This window comes from Vipera ursinii, assembly GCF_947247035.1.
Source record: "Vipera ursinii genome assembly, chromosome: 3".
Taxonomy (NCBI): domain Eukaryota; kingdom Metazoa; phylum Chordata; class Lepidosauria; order Squamata; family Viperidae; genus Vipera; species Vipera ursinii.
Window position 1 is genome coordinate 69987955 of NC_139516.1, and position 23245 is coordinate 70011199.

At 41.3% G+C, this 23245-nt stretch overlaps 1 protein-coding gene and 1 long non-coding RNA gene across 5 annotated transcripts; one reads left to right on the top strand and one right to left on the bottom strand.

The window, feature by feature from the left end:
- Nucleotides 1-1648: 1648 nt before the first annotated feature.
- On the bottom strand, nucleotides 1649-15875 carry LOC310637984. Its single transcript, XR_014492009.1, has 3 exons — nucleotides 15728-15875; nucleotides 11881-11978; nucleotides 1649-2574 (listed from the first exon to the last, which is right to left on the bottom strand). It is a non-coding gene; the product is annotated as an uncharacterized lncRNA (long non-coding RNA).
- A 228-nt stretch (nucleotides 15876-16103) lies between these two features.
- Nucleotides 16104-20942, top strand: GADD45A (growth arrest and DNA damage inducible alpha). 4 transcript variants are annotated; one of them, XM_083360464.1, is made up of 5 exons: nucleotides 16158-16176; nucleotides 16214-16582; nucleotides 17416-17517; nucleotides 18191-18410; nucleotides 19451-20942. In XM_083360464.1, exons 2-5 carry the CDS (start codon nucleotides 16539-16541, stop codon nucleotides 19562-19564), a joined length of 480 nt encoding a protein of 159 aa, XP_083216590.1. In that variant the 5' UTR covers nucleotides 16158-16176; nucleotides 16214-16538; the 3' UTR covers nucleotides 19565-20942. The 4 variants fall into 4 exon arrangements, with proteins under 4 accessions (XP_083216589.1, XP_083216590.1, XP_083216587.1 ...); XM_083360461.1 differs by having other exon boundaries at nucleotides 16168-16197; nucleotides 16231-16582; XM_083360463.1 differs by having other exon boundaries at nucleotides 16104-16582.
- Nucleotides 20943-23245: the final 2303 nt, after the last annotated feature.

Here is a 23245-nt window from a genome sequence, read left to right on the forward strand (position 1 = left end):
ACAGAGAATAATCAACTTACAACAGTTCATCTAGGGACCATTCCAAGTTCAATGACCGATACAGCATTCCCCATGGTTATATGATCAAAATTCAGATGCTTGGCAACTGACTCATATTTATGACGGTCGCAGTGTCCTGGGGTCATGTGACCATCTTTTGCAAACTTCTGACAAGCAAATGAATGGGGAAACCAGATGCTCTTAAGAACCGAGTTACTAATTTAACAAGTTCATTGAGTCACTTAACTGTGGCAAGAAAAGTCGTAAAATGGGTCAAAACTCAATAAACATTTCAATTAGCAACAGAAATTTTGGGCTCAATTTGTGAACGTAAGTCAAGGACTACTTGTACTCAGGGGTTGGCCACTGGCATGCCTTTCACCAACTCCTTGAAGCACTGCGTATCAGATTGTGTCTCCAGGATTCTTGCAATTGACCTGGCTTTAAACCAAAGAATGAAAGAGAGAGAGAGAGAGAGAGAGAGTCTCTTATGCCAATTCCACCCTGCCCTGCAATTTACCATTGTCATCAATTTTTTTGGCTTCTGCTTCAGGGCTCTGATCTATCAGAAAATCACATTGCTTGACAGGGAACAGAAGCCCCCCTAAAAGTGCTCTCCCTGACAGGGCTTCTTGGAGCAGGAAGTTGTTATGTAGGTATGTGTATTTTGAACATGTTAGGATCATGTGCGTGAGCCACCCGTTGACTAATCTAAAACTGTCAGCCACTAATTATAGCAAACAGTAAAAACATTTTAAAAGCAAAAGCAGCTGTGCTAAACCACAAGACAATCTGAAATCCTTAGGAAGGCAATACCTATTAAGCCGGCTGAAAGTCTGCACAACAATAGTCCAGTTTTTGAGTTCCTAAGAGTTCACCATGTTCAGAAGATGACTACAAATCCAGGGGAGAAAAAAAAAGCCAAAAGCTAGTGTTTAGGGCATGTTTATACTGTTGGATGTGTTGGTGTCTGTGTACAGACAGAGAGATGCAGACATATAGTTTCCCATGTTGTCATCTTGAAATGGTATGTATAAAGAACTAATGAAATGATTAATCGGCAACCAATAAATTGAAAATGATTCATGTTAACATACCACCTATGCATTAAAGAGATAAAAGAGCGAAACTTTAATCCATAATGCAAGTACATGAGCAACCGCAATTCGGATTGGCAACTCGGTCAATAAGCAAAGCAGTCACTAAGTGAAACCGTGACCGTACTTCCATTCTTATTTTACCTTACCTTTGCTTTACAGACCTGTGAAAGTCGTAATTGTGAGGACTGATCATCAGGTCACTTTCTCATCACACCGTTGTAACTGCAAGTGGTCGCTAAATGAGGCAGTTGCTAAATGAGGACTACCTGTATTTGCACTGGGACAGGCTTGAGTGAACAGGTATATTTTGGGGGGAGGAGGGGTGCACAAGGACAGGAAAGTAGAGACTTCATAGGTTTCAGAGCAGAGCCTTTCAGAGCCTTTTCAGCCCCATAAAGAAAGCTCAATTTTAATGACTGCAGGCTGGCTGAGGAATTCTGGGAGTTGAAGTCCACAAGTCATAAAAGGGCCAGGTTTGAAGACCCCTGACTTAGGTAGTCACAACACATGCAGCAAGACAGCTTTAGATTTAAGTTTTAAAGACTCTGCAGGTTTATAATGTGCAACTGGTCAGCATTATGGTTCCAATTTGCTTTGGGCATTATACAGGTAGTCCTCAACTTACAACCACAACTGAGCCCAACATTTCTGTTGCTAAGCGAGACATTTGTTAAATGAGTTTTGCCCCATTTTACCACCTTTCTTGCCACAGTTGTTAAGTGGGCTACTGCAATTGTTAAATTAGTAACACGGTTATTAAGTGAATCTGGCTTCCCCCATTGACTCTGTTTGCCAGAAGGTCGCAGAAGGGGATCACATAGCCCTGGGACACTGCAACCGTCATAAATATGAGTCAGTTGCCCAGCGTCTGAATTTTGATCCCATGACCATGAGGTCACTGCAATGGTCATAAGTGTGAAAAATGGTCATAAGTCACTTTTTTCAGTGCTGTTGTAACTTTGAACAGTCAGTAAATGAACTGTTGTAAGTCGAGGACTGCCTGTATGCCTGAACAGGGCTTGGTAGCTGATTGTCAGTCGTGCACAGTCGGATGTCCCATCCGGCTGCCACATTTTGCACAAGTTGCAACTTTCACACCAAGCACAAGGATGTCGCCTTTATCAGGAATGGTTCAATCCAGTTTGGGTGAATTGGTGAGTAATTCTGTTTCTTCTGAAGAAGATGCTGAGGTCCAGCAGGGTAAGGCTGAGTACATAGTTCAGAGCAGCAGCACCAGATTTAGGCTCCTTATATTTGGATTCTCATTGCTTTGTGCCCCTCTTTGGACACCTCCCCCCTGTAATTATGATTCCCACTGGAGCGTGCACGGCTATGGCTCAGAAACAAGGCTAATTTAGTTCTTTGCCAGGCAAGATCTAGGCTGGAGGTCCAGAGTGCTGGCCAAACCAGAGGCTGACTCTAGCAGTCTGGAGTTGACATAGGATGCACAGAGGTGGAAGAGCATCATGACTGGCTAAGGAACATAAAGTTTTAATGAGAATATAAAACTAACATAAATAAAAAACAAATAAAAACAAATAAAGTAAAAGAGAAAGAAAAGTACAAGATGAAAAGATAAAAACATTATAACAGATAATAACAGAAGATAATAACATTATCTCAATAATTTAAAAAACTCATTTTTTCTACTACTGATTTTTTTTCTAATATCAAACCACAAATCCTACATGCATTCCCCCCCCCCCCCCGTTTCATGCAAAAAGTCTAGACGGGGTTGCAAGTCAGCCCTAAATGGAGATATTGTCTTTTCTGTAATTAGTGAAGTCAATTTATCCATTTCTGCAAGCGCCATCATCTTCAGCAGCCATTCCTCTATTGTGAGTAGTCAGATTTTTTCCACTTTTGACCATAGAGTAATCTCACTGCAGTTGTCATATACAAGAAAAAACTTCCATGGTTTTTTTCCAGCCATCTATCCATTAGTCCCAAAAGAAAAGTTTCTGGTTTCAATGGTACATTAATTAGTCTTCAAAATATTTTGAATCAGCATATTTATTAGTATTGAAATTTTTTGGCAACTTTCCACTTCCACCGTACGTGCTAAAATCAAGATCACATGGTCAAAATTTGGGCATTTGGCAACTGGCATGTACTTATAACAGTTCACCTGATCACCATTTGCAACCTTCCCAAAGTCAGTGGGAGAAGCCAGATTAACTTAATGACTTTGTGATTAGAATAGAATAGAATAGAATAGAATAGAATAGAATAGAATAGAATAGAATAGAATAGAATAGAATAGAATAGGGCAGTGATGGTGAACCTTTTAGAGACCGAGTGCCCAAACTGTAAGCCAAAACCCACTTATGTATCGTTGGGTCCTGGTTGGGCGTGGCCCATTGGGTGGGCATGGCCCTTTGGGTGGGTGTGACTGTGGTGGTAATGGCAGACTGGGTGGGACTAAAAAGTTCAATCAATCAATTCCAACTTTGCAAGATCTTTTTTTTCCCCGCAAGAAGTTGAAATTGATTGATTGATTGAACCTTTTTTTTTCACATGGCAGTGGAGGCCTAAAGCGAAAAGCTTTTATAAAACCCAGCTGAAGGCCTAGGACTGGGGCGATGATGCGTGTGCCCACAGAGAGGGCTCTGTGTACCACCTGTGGCACACGTGCCATAGGTTCGCCACCACAGGAATAGAGTAACTTTATTGTCTCTTTGAATTTACACTAGTCGGCATACATTAAAATAAAATTTTGTTGCATTCAGTTCTCAAAGGGTCACCACCTCCAATATACACCACATAAAAATGGCAAAAATAAATAAATAAATAAATACAGAATTATACATATACCCACATATATTCTATGACACAGAGAAACAACAGTCTAGTTCGGGTTATGTATACATGTGCATGGCGAGAAAAATGAATCTATTATAGAATCGGGTGGTCCTGCTAGAAATACTTCAAAACCTCCTCCCAGAGGGGAGCAACAGAAACAGACAGTAAAGTGGGTATGTGGGGTCTCTAACAATGCTTTGAGCTCTAAGCACATAGCAATTATAAGGAGCATCCTGAATACCAGAAAGCGAGCTTCCTATGATCTTCTCGGCTGTCCTTACCATTCTTTGTATGGACTTTCTATCTGAGGCACTGCTGCCACCAAACCAGAGAGTGATGCAGTTTGTTAAAATGCTCTCAATCCTGCCTCTTTAAAAAGTGGCCAGGACAGAAGGAGAGAGATGTGCTCCCCTAATCCGACGCAGGAAATGCAGATGCTGGTTTGCACACTTCAGTAAGGATGACGTGTGGAGAGACCAAGTCAGATTGTTAGTTATCTGCACCCCCAGATACTTAATACTGTTGACCACCTCTGCAGCTACATCCTTGATACTGAGTGGAGTATGACTATGCCAGCTCTACAATGTTTCTTTCAACAAGAACAGGGAGCACCTGAAGGCAGGACAAGAAGCAACGGATGGAAGCTAACCAAATTTCTCCTAGAACTAAGGAGAAATTTCCTGACAGTTAGAACAATTAACCAGTGGAACAACCTGCCTCCAGAAGCTGTGAAAGCTCCAACACTGGAAGGTTTAAGAAGAGACTGGACAGCCATTTGTCTGAAATGGTATAGGGTTTCCTGCCTGAACAGGGGGTTGGACTAGATGACCTCCAAAGTCCCTTCCAATTTTTATGTATTATTATTGTTATTGTTATTATTTTCAGTGATTTCCTTAACAACCATGACAAAAAGGTTGTAAAATTGGGCATGATTCACTTAACTGTCTTGCTTAACAACAGAAATTCTGGTTCCAATTGTGGTCATAAGTTGAGGGCTACCTATATATTCTTATTTTTCTTTTCTGCACCTTCTATTTTTCTTTTTATTCTTTTTTTTAATTTGCATTAGTTTTTATACTGTTTTTAATACAATTACTGTTTAAAAAAGAGGTGAAAGCTCAGTCTCTGCTTCTTTCCTGCAGACCTGAAATCAAAGCAAACAGGGAGGAAATTCACTGCATGTGACGCCTTGCCATTACCTTCTGGCGTCTATCACATAACAAATGAAATTCTTTTGCAGCATTCCTGTACAAATAAAGCAAGAAATACAGTATATATGTTGTGCTGATGACTGGCAGCCTGTATTTCTGTCCTTTATTTTGCCGAGACAGAAATAAGTTATTTCATCCTGCAGGAGAAAATTCTGCTCTTAATGTCCTTTCTTCCTTGGATATTTACTGATAAAGAAAATGCTGACTCATATTGTGGAATTTATAGAGAACTTTGTGTCTTGATGCAATGTGTATCATTAAGCCGGATTTACCTGGAATGTTGGTGAGTAAACAATCAATATCCAAAACCAAATCTGTGTAGTTAAGGGCTCTTCGCAGATGTTTTATTTATTTATTTATTTTATTTATTTTATTACATTTATATACCGCCCTTTCCCGAAGGTTTTGGGGCTTGTTTAGTTTAGTTGTCATATGTTCACACTTACTTCAGTTGATGAAGGTATAAGTGGTATATATTGAAGCAGTAGGTGTGGGCTTAAATGGACTCCAGAAGAATATATATATGTACATACATACATACACATACACACACATACACACACACACACACACACTTATATGTAAGTTGTAGAAGTTCTACCTTCTCACATTTCTCAGGTTAAACTCTTGGAGATCTAAAAATTTGACTGAAATGTAATCTACTTTCCCCCTTCATTGAAGAACTGCACTAATTAAAATCTGCAAGTGGCTAATATTGCTCTGTTCATATCTCCAGCAGACATTTTTCAATGTGCAAACGTGGACCTTGCTTTTCAAGACAGCCTTGGTGACATCAACAGCTCTATGGCTTCTCCCTTCCTGTTGCAACACAAGTACAAAGTTTCTCATCATAGCTGAGCCTTTACATCAATTTACGAGAATACTAAAAATTCAGGATGTGACTGTGTAAAAAAACAAAAAAACACCCCAAAGTGGTGCTAATAGACATCTGAGCCATTCTCAAAAGTAGGTCTCTCAGATTTGGGAGGCAAAAATAATCTGGCCAACCAGGATCAGAAGATTCTAATTTTTTTCCCTATCTGGGGATCATCTGGAGTTTTGCAACCTGGTTCTGGTAGACCTATCGAAGAATAAATTATAGGAATTTGGGATTGGTTGGCCAGTTGGGAAAACTCAGCAAAGAGGTCTGTCTCTCCATCATTATATTTCTTTTTGTAACGTTGGCATTTATCTTTGCTTCAGTAAAAAAAGCTTTGAAGTGAGCGAGGATGAGCATCTCACTAATGATCGTGAGGAGCAGGAGAGCAAGAAACAAAGTCTTTCCTTTTATGTTTTCTCAACATTTCCCATCTTTTTTCTCACCACTAAAAGAAGAAAGATGAAACTGCTGCATGGTACAGCATCTTTTGATGGGTAATATTGGAATTCTTCTCTCTGGAAGCACCCAAATGCTTAAAACCCTTTGACGTATCCAAAGGATCATACAAAAATTGTTCAGATGTAGGAAACCTTCTGGCAACATTTTTTGAGCTGTGCTGTCTAGCAGCTGAATATTTTTCTTCTAGAAATGAATCTACCTTCAGTAACTCTCAGGCAAAGAGGTTTTCATGCCATGTTCCCTCTTGCACATCCAAAGATGTGAACCTGCAGACAAAGACTGCAGCAATTAGGAAATAACCTGTAAGCATCTTCATTGCTGCTGTCCACAAAAGAAAAGGGAAACTTTATATGTATTTTGTGGTGTTCTCATCTAGCTGATGAATGGAAGACAAATAACACCACCTATGTGATCTATTTATTTGTTTGGCAAGTTACACAAAATCACTGAAGTTGTTATAATAGGGGGAAATTAAAAAAAGGTAAAGGTTCCTCCGCACATGCGTGCTAGTTGTATACAACTCCAGGGGCCGGTGCTCATCTCCATTTCAAAGCCGAAGAGCCAGCGCTTGTCCAAGGACGTCTCCGTGGTCATGTGGCCGGCATGACTAGACGCCAAAGGCGCACGGAATGCTGTTATCTTCCCACCATAGTGGTCCCTATTTTTCTACTTGCATTTTTATGTGCTTTCGAACTGCTAGGTTGGCAGAAGCTGGGACGAGTAACAGGCGCTCACTCTGTCACGCAGCACTCAGGATTTGACCCGCCAAACTGCCGACCTTCTGATCGACAAGCTCAGCGTCCTAAATTGCCATGACACTAACCTTCTGCTGATAACTGAATAGAACAGTGAATGGTAAAATACTAGGATAATGGCATGATGCCATCATAACAGAAATCCTCAAGGGAGAGGGTTCCCACCAGTGGAAAAACACCTTTCCGAAGCCCTATAGAGCTCCAGCATTTTGGTGGGAACCTAGACTTACAATAATGGTTGATGACTGGACCCAACATGGACATAAATCAGAGACATTGAGGTACAGTGGACGAGAGCACTGATTTGGGAGAAGCATAAAGTCTTTCCCTTTAAGTGTCTTAATCTTAGATGAGAATACAATAATGCGAACAGATGAATTTATTTTATCTATTTTTTTCCTTCTGGAGATGGTATTAAGTTTGAAATTGAAGGTTGTAGCCTGTTTAAATAAATACAATGTTTATGAAAGAAAAAATTCCAGCTAGTTATCTATAAGTGGATCTACTTATACTAAGCATTCTTTCAAGTATTGAAAAATATGGCTGTTGAGTATTAGAAAGAAATTCCATATTAGATATACTACCCTCTCAAAAAGTATTTAATATCAAACTTTTCAGGAAACATATCCCCAAAAGGCAATGGTTAAAGAAATCAGGGATGGTCCATCTGAAACTCGAGGGCCAAGTGCAGCCCTTATACCCCTTCTATGTAGCTGGTGGTTCACACTGCTGAAAATGGATGATATGCTTCCAGGTAAGTTGGTGAGAAACAATAAAACATATAATGTAAGTTTTAAAATAGTCTTTAACAATTCAAAAAATAAAGTAAGCCCCATAATTTCCAGCAAAACCAGCTTCTGCTAGAAAATCTAAGACCTCCTTTGCATCACTCACCACTCAAAAAAGGCTAGGCACACTTCCTAATACTAACATTTGCCCATTCTTGGTTTAAATGCTGGATCAGGCAAATTAAAAATTCTGCTCATTATAACCATGCACTGAAATATTGGACAAAATATATCTTGTGATCATTGTAATCTTAAATCTCAAAAAGTTAGTTTAAATAGTTGATAATGTTCCTTTAGTGAAATCAAGTATAAAAATACCCTAGGAAATCAACTACCAACTGAAGCATATATCCTCAAATTTGTCACATTCAGTGATGGGTTATGCAGGATTGCTCCCTGCTATCTTTAACTTGAATATTAAATAGTAGTCAAAAGTATTCAAATACCATATACAGGTGAAACTAGAAAAATTAGAATATCGTGCAAAAGTTCATTTATTTCAGTAATGCAACTTAAAAGGGGAAACTAATATATGAGATAGACTCATTACATGCAAAGCAAGATAGTTCAAGCCATGATTTGTCATAATTCTGATGATTATGGCATACAGCTCATGAAAACCCCAAATCCACAATCTCAGAAAATTAGATTACATGCAATCAATAAAACAAGGAGTGTACATAGAATAATATTGGACCTCTGAAAAGTATAAGCATGCATATGTACTCAGTACTTGGTTTGGGCCCCTTTTGCAGCAATTACTGCCTCAATGTAGCGTGGCATGGAAGCTATCAGCCTGTGGCACTGCTGAGGTGTTATGGAAGACCAGGATGCTTCAATAGCGGCCTTCAGCTCTTCTGCATTGTTCGGTCTCATGTCTCTCATCTTTCTCTTGGCAATGCCCCATAGATTCTCTATGGGGTTCAGGTCAGGTGAGTTTGCTGGCCAATCAAGTACAGTAATCCCACGGTCATTGAACCAAGTTTTGGTGCTTTTGGCAGTGTGGGCAGGTGCCAAGTCCTGCTGGAAAATGAAGTCAGCATCCCCATAAAGCTCGTCTGCGGAAGGAAGCATGAAGTACTCCAAAATCTCCTGGTAGACGGCTGTGTTGACCCTGGACTTAATGAAGCACAGTGGACCAACACCAGCAGATGACATGGCTCCCCAAATCAACACAGACTGTGGAAACTTCACACTGGACTTCAAGCATCTTGCAGTGTGTGCCTCTCCATTCTTCCTCCAGACTCTGGGTCCTTGGTTTCCAAATGAGATGCAAAAGTTGCTCTCATCAGAAAAGAGGACTTTGGACCACTGAGCAACAGACCAGGTCTGTTTTTCTTTAGCCCAGGTAAGATGCTTCTGACATTGTTTATTGTTCAGGAGCGGCTTGACAAGAGGAATACGACATTTGAAGCCCATGTCCAGGATCCGTCTCTGTTGTGGTGGCTCTTGATGCACTGACTCCAGCCTCAGTCCACTCCTTGTGAAAGTCCCCAACACTTTTGAATGGCCTTTTCCTGACAATCCTCTCCAGGCTGCGGTCATCCCTGCTGCTTGTGCACCTTTTTCTTCCACACTTTTCCCTTCCACATAACTTTCTATTAATGTGCTTTGATACAGCACTTTGGGAACATCCAACTTCTTTTGCAATTACCTTTTGAGGCTTTCCCTCCTTATGGAGGGTGTCAATGATGGTTTTCTGCACAACTGTCAGGTCAGCAGTCTTCCCCATGATTGTGATTCCTACTGAACCAGACTGAGACCATTTAAAGGCTCAGGAACCCTTTGCAGGTGTTATGGCTTAATTAGCTGATTAGAGTGGGATACTTTGAGCCTAGAATATTGCACCTTTTCACAATATTCTAATTTTCTGAGATTGTGGATTTGGGGTTTTTATGAGCTGTACGCCATAATCATCAGAATTATGACAAATCACGGCTTGAACTATCTTGCTTTGCATGCAATGAGTCTATCTCATATATTAGTTTCCCCTTTTAAGTTGCATTACTGAAATAAATGAACTTTTGCACGATATTCTAATTTTTCGAGTTTCACCTGTAGTATTTTCTAAATTTAGAAATAAAGGGACATTAAAAGATGGAACTAGCCTTATTTTGTAATTGGTTTGCTTATATCAGGGGTCTTCAAACTTGGCCCTTTTTTGACTTGTGGACTTCAACGTGCCTGGCAGAGGAATTCTGGGAGTTGAAGTCCACAAGTCATAAAAAGGCCAAGTTTGAAGACCCCTGGCTTACATCGTTTCTAGTCCGTCCTTTAATACTAAACTTCTACAGGATTAAAAAAAATGATAATAAAATTGCTTCAAGTTTAAAAATCCCTGAAATTGTGACCATAGTTTTGACAACAACAAAAAATTAATCTACTAACTATTCCTATATTCCAACATCTGTTTTTCTCTATTTTTAGGGAAAAGTCCCTAGATTATATATAATTTAATCATAATTCCTAATTGATTTTTAGGAATGTATGGCATTTTGGTTACTATATTCTTTTTAATCCACACCTTTAATGAGGTTTTAATACAGTCACATTGATCCCAGTGCAATAGCTCTGAGCTTTAACAATAACCAATATTCTATCGTTCTCCAAACTTGTTCTGAATTTTCACATGCCCCCTTTTCTTGCTTCTCTTTAACCAGGATTCTTAGAAGAAGCAGAACATTTGGTTTCTGCCAATGTAATTATAAAACTGGAAAACACAATTGAGACTGCAGATGAGGTCCAAAAGGGAATGGATTTAATTAGACGGCATTTCCTCAAATGCCAAATACTGTAGTATGGATGATGCTCATATTTCACCACTAGATAAATATACATCAGCACATTTTTTTTTTAAAAAAAGTGAAATTGATGCCTCAGATTCCTGTAATAATTTAGACAAAACTGTACACATTTTTTCAGAATTAAGTTTCACTATACAGGATTTTCTTCTGAATAAACTTCTGTAAGGTTGCAGTCTTCCTTTGCAATTCTAGGCATAGCTAACTAGTGGAGAAAGCTCCATTGGATGTATGAGTCATACTTTTGAAGAAGTCTATCTGGCTATGGGGTGGAAAGATGTGAATATGTAACAGACATACAAAACAGACAGAATAACAGAGTTGGAAGGGACTTTGGAGGTCTCCTAGTCCAGCCCCCTGCCTCAAGCAGGACAAATGGTTGTTCAATCTCTTCTTTAAAACTTTCAGTGTTGGAGCATTTAACAGCTTCTGGAGATAGGTTTAGATTATATTTGGGAGTAGTTTATGATGTTTAGATCATATTTGGGAACACACTTAAATGACTGAATACATACAATTTTGGCAAAAACCAGACAGCTTCAAATGAGATACAGCTTGAATACAGATATTCAAGAAATTCTCAAGACATGCAGCTTGTACATCCAAGAAAAAACCCAAAATATTCCAGAAGATATAAGCACAAGGCAATGATTTCTACTTGTTGATATGGAAGGGAAAATGGAACGGGAGAGGACTTGTTTTAAGTCCTAACACCTTCTAGAAAGGATCTTCAATCTTTTGGAATCTATTGAAAGCATGTGATGGGGTTATTATAAGCACAGGGCTGCAGCCATATTTATTTATTTTTATTTTTATTTTAATTCCATTTATATCCCGCCCTTCTCCGAAGACTCAGGGCGGCTTACAAGCTTAGCAGTATTATATTTGCGTATTAACATTCCTATATAGGACCTAGCAATATTGTTGGAAATGCATTTATGCTTCAGACTGATGCTTTGTTTTGCAGTAAGCATTGATAACATTTGGTTAAACAATTTTTGATAGGTAATAGCCAAACTATCACCAGATATGCTTTTGCATATACAACAAACCGGAACTTTCATTCTTACCCATCAGAACTTACCAGAGGTGGAGAGCCAAGGATTCCCATAATTTGTGCTCCTTTTGACTTTATACAGGGACAACGATGGTAGATGTACCATGCAGAGGGAATCACATGGGCTGTATGTGAGACACAAATCAGATTGTGAGAAGTAACTAGGCATGGAGGCAGCATCCATTAAAGTCCATTTGGCAGTCATAGATGTGCAATCCAAGTCCCGCCCCTTTCATAAGTGCATGCCTGCAAAGCGGAAGGACTTTGATTAGCCATCATCTTGACTTTGTTTACTCCACAGTCAACTATCCCACCAGAGTCTATCCAAGCCTCTTACTGTGTGAGGGTTCCCACTTGCATGAGGAAACAACCGCAGCAAAAGGGGTGCTACTCTTTTGCCTTGCACAATTTGCACATTCTCAATTGATTTCAATTTTTATTTATGTATTAAAATGTTTAATTAATAAATAAATAATTGACTCTGGGCGGCTTACGATAAGATAAAAAGTACAAAATGTAATGCAGGGCAATTAAAATTTATGCCCCAAATTCTGTGAGAAAAGTGCCAAAAAATGAAATCATCCCACTTCCAAACCTTTGTTTTAGCTGTCCACATGACGGTTATACTTATTGGTTTGAGGAATACTGCAGGGATGTAGTTATCAGGGTAGGGGGGTGGAGAGAGAGAGCAAGAGAACCCAAAACACACACTGCAGAATTCACTTTTTCTGTCCATGCACAATTATTCGTGTTTTTTTTTCAAACCAAGATCAGTTATAAAGAAACTGGAAGCTCAGCACCATGTTCTTTACAGGTTATTCTTTCAATGCGAGCTTCTTCATTGGTGTTTTGGATTGTGAAATAAACTCAAAGTGCTTTCTACCATTGATCTACCATAGATTTGCAAAGATTGGCAGAAAATATACCTTTTTATTATGAAACCTAAAATCTGTCATTTTGGTCTTGTCTCATAAAAGCAGAATAAAAATCTCAACTAATTTGCAAGCTATTTTGTAGATGTACGTTCATACAGCAGATCTCTACCAGCTCCTAGTTTACATTTATTTGACACAGACCATTTCCTTCCTTTCTCCAGTTCAGAAGTGATAGGTTGTCATAATTGTTTTCCTTTGTTCAGCTTTCCATTGTGACTCTAGACAACTGTCATTTATACCAACTAATTTCCATGTAACTGAATAACACATTCAGTACACAATTTATACTAAACTAACAATACAGTATGCTGGCTTTCCATTCTGCTTCAGAAGTAGTTATTTTTTCTATTCTATATAATACTGAAATATATCAAAAATATCATCGTTTGTTTGGCACAATAAGGCACTCTGGCCTTAACAGAAATTGCTGCTTACAGCTAGTTAATATTTAGATCCACTTGTTTAGACCCTGATAGTGTTCTTATTTGTATGGATGTCAATGACTTTGTTTAACTATTAGTGATGCAGCTTTCCCTTTAGTGATGCACTAAAAGTGTGATAAACTGCAGTTTCTAAAATTCCTAAGAAGCCCTCATAACTGGGAATTTTTGGAGTTGCATAACACATTTTCAGAGTCCCTGCTGCAAACTGATGCATGCAACAACAGAGTGGACATACCATACTGAACCAACAGCAGATAAACAAGGATGAGAATGTGATTTATCTGCTTTTGATTGGTGTGTTGTGTGAACTTAGCCATTCTGCTTTGGAAATCACAGCTCGCACAAAAAATCGTGGTGACACAAACTACAACTTGGTGTCATGTACACAAATACAACCAGTATCCAACCACTGAAAGTATGCATTGATGGGTTCACATGGCCACACTAATTATTATATTGGAGGTAATTTAAAAATTGAGTCTGTAGTGCTTAGCTCTGGATGACATATTTTTACACCTACAAGTCATTGCTTGATGTTGTTCTCATCCATATGGAATGCACATGCACAAAACAAAAACCCAATTAACATGGCACGATTGGACCCACCCTTTCTCTTCTCTTGTCCTTGGATTCAACTTGCTAGAGTCATAAAGGTGACTTGCACCAGGCTTATTTTTTGTAAATAAAGATATCTGAAGTAAAAAAAAGTGGTTGTTAGGTGGAGTGGGGACTCCCTAGTGGCCTTGCCTTAGCCTTTTGAAAGAGAGAAATATAATGAGAAAACAATAAAATATATTAATTGTTGAGTTTGAACATGCTAGACTAAAATGTGGATGACTGTGTGGTTTAGTGTAGATAAGAACATCGGCAATTAGTTAGGATCCAGCAAGATTTAGTTAACACAGCCACTGTAACTACAACAAATTGGTAATCCATGGCAAAGCACTATAGATCCTGTTCTGCCACTGATCCAGGCACACCTGCAGGGAATCCTTAATGTTCTTGCCCAATAGGGATTCTTTTGAGGCCTGCCCGGGTCAAGGACAGAACAGTTTATTAATTCCCCCAAATTAAAATAATGGTTTTCTTCAACAGATTTAAGATTCACCGCTAGCCTACAGGTAGATTACGAAGCAAGCTGCTTGAGATATTAAGTGGCTATCTTCTAAGCTTCCAGAAGGTCAAGCCACTCATGCCTTCTCGGAGGCACAGGAATGCCACATCAGTTTGAAAACGGGGGAGAATTTTCATTCTGGCTGCCATTAAAAGGTTGCAGAATCAGCAGCACAGGCCTTATACAAATTTTGAAACTTTTGAAAAAAAATCCAGTCAGGTTTCCTAAGAGCTCTGACTCCTAGTAGTATTTCCAATGCAGCCTTGAGATCTGCAAGTGGTCTAATTAGAATCAAGGTGCAAATCTGGCAAGCTATTTTATTAGCTTGGCTGAGGATCCCCCTGGCTCCAACTGGACTGCTTTCCTTTCCAATATCTGACAATCCTAGGCTGCAATGGTGGAATACTATTATGAACAGGTTGACATCATTTGGCCTCTCTCCAGGATATGAGCTATTTTCAGGGTTCGGTATTGCCAAATAGGTAAACAAGCAGTGACTGGCAAAACAATTTAAGCCATTTTTTTTTACTCGTTGCCAAAGACTGAGAATCATTTACTTGGTTGCCACAAATTTTGTTTTTTTGCAGCTCGAACCTGGCATACTACTGCATTTGCGGTAGTAGATATGCAGATATTTAATTACTGCAATTGGCCTTTAACTTTATTCTACTTCATTATATGTAATATTGTTCTGACCTAGGATTGTATTAATGTTTTCGTTTTGGTCACTGGCTTTAATAATCACGGCATGTGGCCTATCTAATCCATGATGTCTTTAGCAGCTCAACAACAAACCAAATAAACAGCAACAACAAGAAGTGGCATCTTAATTCAGTGGGTGTGTTTGAACATGACAACCGAACAAGGGAGCCCGAACTCACTCAAGAGACTGGGTTCACACAACCGAATGAATCATAGGCAAGCCGCAAGGGCTGGGTTGGCACAACCCATGAGACCAAAACATGGTGGGCTAGTTTGTGGCTGAGTAGGTCTTAAGCTGCTAAGTAAAAAAAATACTCAGGTTGAGTTGTGCTCTGCACCTGGTGTCTCCGCAAACGCAACCGTACAACAGAAGACACCTGCCTCTGCCTTCCAGCACGTTTCGACGTCCCACTCTTCCATCCACGCATTAACCAGCTCCAATCCTGGTTACCTCCCGAGTCCAGGAAAAAGCAGCCAGCTGTTGCCAGCTGTTGAGCTTAGTGCTGGAGGGATTCCACCATTCGGCAGTCAGCCCAACAACGTCACCCGCCGCCCCCGAGGGAGATAAACTTCGCTGCAGCCGGTCGGTTTCCCCTCTGACTTTTTGCAACTCGCTTGCTACCAATTATTTATTGTAAACGAAAATCGGCAGAACAATTTGGCTGCAAACAGAAGCTTACCGTCAATCCCTCCCCTTCGATCGCCTAACCCCCCCCCCCCGCTTTCAAAACAAAGCGCGGAGGGGGGGGGGGAAACGCGCACCAACAGGAAAAACAGCTGAAGCCAGACAGGCGGGAAGGAAGGGAACCAGCCGCCCGCCGCTCTCCCACAGCAAGCGCCGCCCCTCGCGACCGCCACGCCCAATCAGCATTAAGCGAAGGCAGAGGAAAGTCAGTGACAGCTCTCTGCCTTGTCTCTCCGCTGGAAATCGCGGGCGGGGGGAGGGGGGGTCAAGTGGAGGAACACACGCCACCGCCTTATTTGCATGGCCCAATAGAGCGGCGGTATGCAAATGAGACGCCAGACGGTTGGCCAGGGGTTGGCAGGATAACTCCGGGCCGAGGGATCCTTTGTCCCTCATTCCAGCTGGGCGGCGGAGAGCAGCCGAGGGGACGGCCGGCCGGCCGGCGTTGCGGGACTAGATCGAGAGGCGCCGAGGCTGCAAGCGGGACTAGATCGAGAGGCGCCAAGGCTTGCAAGCGGCGCGGAGCGAAGGAGACTTGGGGCAAAAGCGCAAAGGGACGCGCGGCGCAGTTCCGAGCAGAGGGAGAGCCGCAGCGGCAGCCGCCGCCGCCGAAGCTGGGGATTGGCTTGCTGGAGAGACGGGACCGCCGGTTTGCGGGAAAGCAAACGGCGAAGAGACCCTCCAGGACGTCGAGGCGGCGAGAGGAGGAGGAGGAGGAGGCGGCGGCGGAGGAGGAGGATCGGGGCAGAACGCCCGATCCCCGCGACCTCTTCCCGTCCTTCTCTGCAGGCACCTGCAGCTGCAACATGACCCTGGAAGATCTGGCTGGAGACCATCAGGCTTTTGGAAGGTACGGGATCCCTTTGGCCGTCCGAGGAACGGCTTCTCCCCTGCAGAGACGTTCCGTTAGTTGCACGGTGGAAATTGGGGGTGGAGGGCCGGCAAGCAACGCGGAAGCCGCAGCGGAGATCACCTCGCTGGGCGTTGATCCGCCGGCCGGCCGGCCGGCAACCGTGACTGCCACCTCACAGCTGGGCAGGGGAGGAGGGGACGGGGAGCCGGCCAGGCGCGGTGCAGAGGCTTGAAGGCGATCGGGGAAGAGAGGCGGTGCGAGGAAGGGAGATTTGCGCCTGTGTGGGAATAGAAACTTAGGAGAAGGCAGCGTTTTTGTGCCTTCGTGTGTGTGTGTGTGTGCGTGTGTGATGAGGAGAGGACGGCACGGCCTTTTCTGACAGGACACGGGACTAAGACGAACTAAGCTTAGGCAGCGATCGCTCCTGTAGAGTGACCAGGGGTCTTCAAACTTGGCCCTTTTATGACTTGTGGACTTCAACTCCCAGAATTCCTCAGCCAGCTTTGCTGGCTGAGGAATTCTGGGAGTTGAAGTCCACAAGTCATAAAAGGGCCAAGTTTGAAGACCCCTGCCAGTGTAGACGGAAATGATTCCCCTCCCCCTCCCTGCTTCCTTAGGAGCTGCTGATCGGTTTCCACTTGAGAGGACTTTTCTGTTCAGCTGTTGGATCTTGAGTTATGCAGCATAGGCTGGAGGGGTGAGGGCCTCGGGGCTGGAGAGAAACGGCCCCTTAAATGTATTGCTATGGTGATCTTGGATGAGAGAGAGAATACATTTTGGCTGGAGTTTTGAAACTTTTTTTTTTCCTTTCCCCTCCTTGGGTTTGCCAGCATGGAGAAGGTGGGGGATGCCCTGGAAGAAGTCCTGAGCAAAGCCCTGACTCAGAGAAGCATCACCGTTGGGGTGTATGAGGCTGCCAAACTACTCAACGTGTAAGTGGAGAGTGAGGTGGTGGTGCCTGACTTGTTGCCTGGGAGCCACAACTACAGTATCCTCCCAAGTTCTTCATGGTGATATTGCACTTTGATGTTTACCGGGTTGATTGATCTACCTCAGGAAACATCAGGGCGGGGATGATCTGTCGGAAGCAAAGCTCCTGAACATGCATTTATGCAGGCAGGGAAAAAAAAATCCTGAGTTTCTTGCCAAATGCAGATGTGTCCAGCTTTCTCTGTGTTGATCACAGAAGCATTGCATTTGCAGTTATGTTATTTCTCTTTCCAATTTACCCACAATGCAAGAGTTCTAAGAGCCAAATGACAGTTAAGCTAATGGAAACTGCTGACCAGGGATTTTGCTTATGTCTTTTTGCCTTGATGCTAAAATGTCATCAGGCTGTTTTTTTTTAAAAAAAAGCCCTTTTCCACTCTAGGCTGGAACTGTGGATGCTGAGCATTTAAAAATCTAGTTTCTGTCATCTGAAGTTCAAGCCCATATAAGACAATGTCTCAGCTTCTGCTTATACCCAGACAAAATTATTTCCCATGTTTGTAATATGCTCCATGACTTCAGTTCCTGTTTTGTCTCAGTTCCTCATTATAAAATACACCTATTATTTTTTGTCACGCTGTGAATAATGCAATCTGTACTGTTTTATCCCTTCAGGGATCCAGATAATGTGGTGCTTTGCCTGTTGGCAGCAGACGAGGAAGACAACCAGGATGTTGCTTTACAAATTCACTTCACTCTGATTCAAGCTTTTTGTTGTGAAAATGACATTAATATACTTCGAGTGAATAACCCAAGCCGCCTTGCAGAGCTTCTGCTTTTAGGGGCAAGCGGAGGGGTTGAACAGCCTGCGGACTTGCACTGTGTGCTAGTAACAGTAAGTTTTGGTTTTCTTGAGAGATGGGGTATAAAACCTACTGGGACAGGATAATTTCTGTTGCTTCTTCATGGCCTGCCACTTAGCTATAATTGTAGCCAAAGTAAGCCTAAATTTCCAGCATTCTTACCTTTCTGCATCTGGTTCCAAGTGTGAATTTGCATGGCCTTTGCTTTAATTAGCCTTTTCCTCTGCACAAATTGTATCACAACCTCTCTCTTTGCTTATTGAGCATTTGAAAGCAAAGACTTGTACAAACATGTTTCATCCTGTTGACAACAGGAGTGTACAACCCCATGAGTCACCTTCCTACAGTAACTCCCTGCCTATATTTGTCTTTCCTCATTACTAATTAGCTCAGAGGTCATTATTAGATAATTCACTTGGCTGTGATTAAAAGACTGGTCACTGTTAGTAATTTGTGGCCTTGATGTGATTTGGGAACTGCTAAGTTATTCATAACTTCAGAAGACATACTTTAAGAAGTAGGTTTACAATATTTAATATATTTTTTACATTCAAGTTGTAATAAGGGAATGCAGCCAATATTTCTATAGGTCAAGCCATTATTTGACATGAACTGCAAATACACTTTATACAGTTACTTGGCTGTTCATGCAAAGACAAATGATTTTTTGTAATTGTGAAGTATGTGCATAATGCTAAGCTTGTGAATAAAATATTGATTTCTTATTTTTTATCTAAACCATGCTGCAGACAGGCTTTTTTTTAAAAAAATCTACTTTTTATTTTAGCTCTTTTGCTAGTTATAGGGGGAGAGGCAACTCTATTAGGGTGAGCTCCTGGATATTTTAAAAGTTTAAATTTTCCCCCAAATCACTAACGCAGCTTTGTTTTTATAAGATCAATTGGAGGTATTCAATTGAACTTTCACCCACCTGCCCACCCCCTGTAATAAATGTTGCATTGCAGTCTTTATCTAGAGCATTTTGTGTCTTTTATATATAGGTCCTTTTATTGTCAGCAGCATTTTACTTTGTGCTGACAGTGAACATTTTCTGTCTCCTCTCCTCTTGCAGAATCCACATGCTTCTCAATGGAAGGATCCAGCCCTAAGTCAGCTGATCTGCTTTTGCCGTGAAAGCCGCTACATGGATCAGTGGGTCCCCGTTATTAATCTGCCTGAACGGTGACAGCAGGCAAATAAGGTTGAACTGAATAGAGAAAAGTTGCACTGAAGTTTCAAGATACTTTAGTTATTTGCTCAGGAAGCAATTTCCCAGCCTGACACAAGGATTACAGTAATTGAAGGTCAAGTCAGTAGGCTGAGGTTGAACTGCACATTGTGTGAAACTGAAGGATGTTTGACAGCATGGTTGGTCAATGATGGACTCAAAGCAGAAGCCATGTTGAGGGAGCAATAGGAAGTCCCCAGAGGAAGTTAAGAGTTCTGCAAGACGGTTGTGAAATCAAGTGTGGCAGAGTTCCTTTCAGAAGCCACCCAGTGGGCTTAGTTGGCATTGTCAGAAAGGAAACTCCTAGTTTCTGTTTTAAATACCTTTCACTTTTGAGACCGAAAAGGTTTCGTTTACTCTAGCAACCATTCTCTTTTGTTTCAACATGCCCATTTCTTCAGTTTTTCTTCTAAGAAATATTAAATTATCTCGCAAGACCAGTGAAAGATTTATTTATGCTAGGGATTTTGTGTACCACTTGTATTAAAATGGTTGAACTGCTGCCTTTTAATGTTTGAAATTGGACTGTGTTCACTGAAATAAAACATTTGAAAAGCATCAGGAAATGGTTGCTTTTTGCTTTTTAGGCTAGAGGCAACACAAAATTCCTGGAGAACGATTGTGACGATTGTACGGCATGGCTTTCAGCTTTTAAGTTTTTGCACAATACTTTGGAAGTTTTGTTGTAACAGCATAACATCTGTGAATATGAGAATATGCTGTGATTTATAAACCCCTTTAATAAAATAGAGGTTTTCCCCCAAACTTAATAATAATAGTAGTAGTAGTAGTAATGAATTGGAAGGTCTTGTTTGCGTTCAAAAAATGGAGCAGGTAACACTGGAAAACTTAACAAAAATAAAAAAATGTGGTTCTGCAAAGGGATTAGCACACACCTGAAAATAAGAGTAGCTGTGCTATTCTTCTCATGCACCTGATTGCCAGCCAAACACACACACACACACACTCAAGGAATGATGGGTTCTCCTAAACGACACTTTTGCCCTGAGTATCTGGGTAAAAAGGCAAATGAATCATCAGTACAGGAAAGATGTATGTGGTCTTGTAAGAGTCTAGAAAAACAGCTGAAGAATAGTAATTGAAACAAAAAAAACCCTCTTATGTACTGCAAATGCTTCCTATCTTGTCTCATTACAAAGAATTGAAAGTGAAGTGAATTCTGGGAGTTGAAGTCCACGAGTCATAAAAGAGCCAAGGTTGCCTACCCCTGGGTTAGGCATATCTGTTCTATTATATATCAGGTAAGAGACACCTTGTCATAGGTAGAAAGTGTTTCCAATAGCAATTCATGCTGAACAGTATTCCATAATCTGTTATTTTTATAGACTAGAGCAGACATGTCAAACACAAGGCCCGAGCTCCGGATCCAGCCCGCGAAGTGGTTTCATGCGGCCCGCGAAGCCATCCTGGAAACAGTGGGGGAGCGGCCCCCACTGCCTTGGCCCTGGCCCAGAGACCCTCCTTCTGCCAGAGACCCTCAGATCTGTCCCACTCCTGCCCAGGCCCCCATAGGCACCCTTGATGCGAACGATGTAGAGCTGGCCACGCCCACCCAGTAGGCCATACGCACTCTAGCCATGCCCACCCAGTAGGCCACACCCACTCAGGCCACACCCACCCAGCCCCCTGAGGGCAACCGCAATGCTGATGCGGCCCTCAATGAAATTGAGTTTGACACCCCTGGACTAGAGACTGCTCAATGACTAGATCAGCTAACTATAACATAAGCCTCTTGTAAGAAAAGGCATTAGTAGCCCCTCCTCTTTGTAGAATTCTTCATAAGGAAATCTTCAGAAATAACTTTTACTACATACGCAATAGGGAGGCCATGCTATGTTTTAAGATCCCCAGCACCAGTAGCCTCTTCCATTCTAGGATTTTGAAAATGTGTTGAACCTCGGTTTCCAAGAACAGCTGTGACACAGAAGGAAATTCAGGAGTTTGAGTCCCAGGTAAGGAAATCTTGGTTACATCCAGAAGCAGCTGAATTGTTCCATTCTATTCTCAAGCTATAAGAATAGGGAACCTCTCTCATAAATTGCTTAATTATTTGTCTAGCAGCCCAAGTCCCAGTAATGCACCGTAGAAAAAAAACTAAACTGCATAAACATCTGAAGTGGGCAAAAGGAAGATAATTATGAATTAGACTGGGATGCAGGGCATCATTTGTGGCTTAAGTATTCAGTAAGTATAAAATATTTGTAACAAGTTCAAAAAAATAATCCACGTTACAGGAAAAATAGAAAATGGGAAATAAAAGCATATCAAACCTCAGTAATGAGGCTGGTATCAGCTACTCAGCTTTCTTAGAAAGCATGAAATTAAAAACACCAAATAGGAAGCAAATAACAAAGTGTTAATAAGAAAGAAAAGCATACTATTATTTGAAATATGACACTGTCCCTTGAAACCTCAAATAGCTGCTTTGCCTGCAATTTTAAGTGTCAGCCATACAAAATAATACCTACAATTATGGCTGACTTGGCTTTAAAAATATTTTCCAGTTTCCTTTTAAAACACTTAGAAAGCAGGTATTAAAACACGTAAGTTTTTTAAAAAGGTTTTTTTTAAAAAAAAGATGAGAGTAAGGAAGAGCGTTATTGTCTAAAAATTGTTGCTATGGGACCTTGAACCTGACTGAATAAAATGAATGGAGACTATTCAGCAGCAAAACCAGATGGCTAAAACCAGATGGGCCGGTATCCTGCACAAAGTTACAAGATCTATGATTAGCCACAGTTTCATCAGCAATTAATGTGTGTATACAGCGATAGAACATGAAAGTAGGTTGCTAAATCATCACTTGAAACTGCTGGAATGAAAATCTGAAAAATATATCCATCTGAACCATCTTGTGCTGCCTGCGGTACGACTCTACATAAATTAAGATATCTGGAAGGAAAGAGAGCCTTTGCTCTCTTTGATGCCTAAGTTCACCGAGAAGATTTCAAGACTGAATTCACTTGGTCAGCCTTTCTCAACTTGGTACCTTTCTGCTGTATTGGGACTACGGCTACCATCTTGATCTTCAAAGATAATGGGAACTGCCACAGGACACGTATGTGTGACGTGAGGCTTGAGGAGGTGGCATTGCAGACAAAAACCACCAGGGAAAACAAACTGTAAGTTTCCCAACTGGACCCTCTGCAATGACCCATCGTTCCCAGCTACTACCAGCACTTTATAAACCCTTCCTCGTGTAGGAATATTGAGCAGAAACTCCACTCCAGTGCTGCAACAAATTAGTGGGACAAATGTTCACTCTCTTACTCAGCAGCCTGTGTCAGCACACACCCACACAGAAACAATCACAGGGCAGGAAGATGGGCATTGCTCAACACAGACAAGCTTCCAGAATGTACCATTTAAGGGCAATGGAAACTATTTTTTTTAGTGAATATTTGGTATTCCATTCTAAAATAGCCCAACTATAAATCATGTCTTTCTTAGGGGTTCAACCTTACTTTACATAGAGTTCAGTAGCCTCAGATAAATGCATGGAATTGGATGGAAGATAGTATTAGAGGAGCCGCCAAGAACAGCAATCAACAGAATTGGGCATCTGAAATGAGACTAATCCTTGTTCCCTAAGCTTTAAGCAGAATCTAGTCAAAGGAA

Excerpts from the sequence above, each read along its gene's own strand:
- GADD45A (XM_083360463.1), top strand. The coding sequence starts at position 16,539 with ATGACCCTGGAAGATCTGGCTGGAGACCATCAGGCTTTTGGAAG. Across the intron at positions 16,583-17,415 it reads GACCATCAGGCTTTTGGAAG|CATGGAGAAGGTGGGGGATG; the intron begins GTACGGGATCCC and ends TGGGTTTGCCAG. Across the intron at positions 18,411-19,450 it reads TGCACTGTGTGCTAGTAACA|AATCCACATGCTTCTCAATG; the intron begins GTAAGTTTTGGT and ends CTCCTCTTGCAG.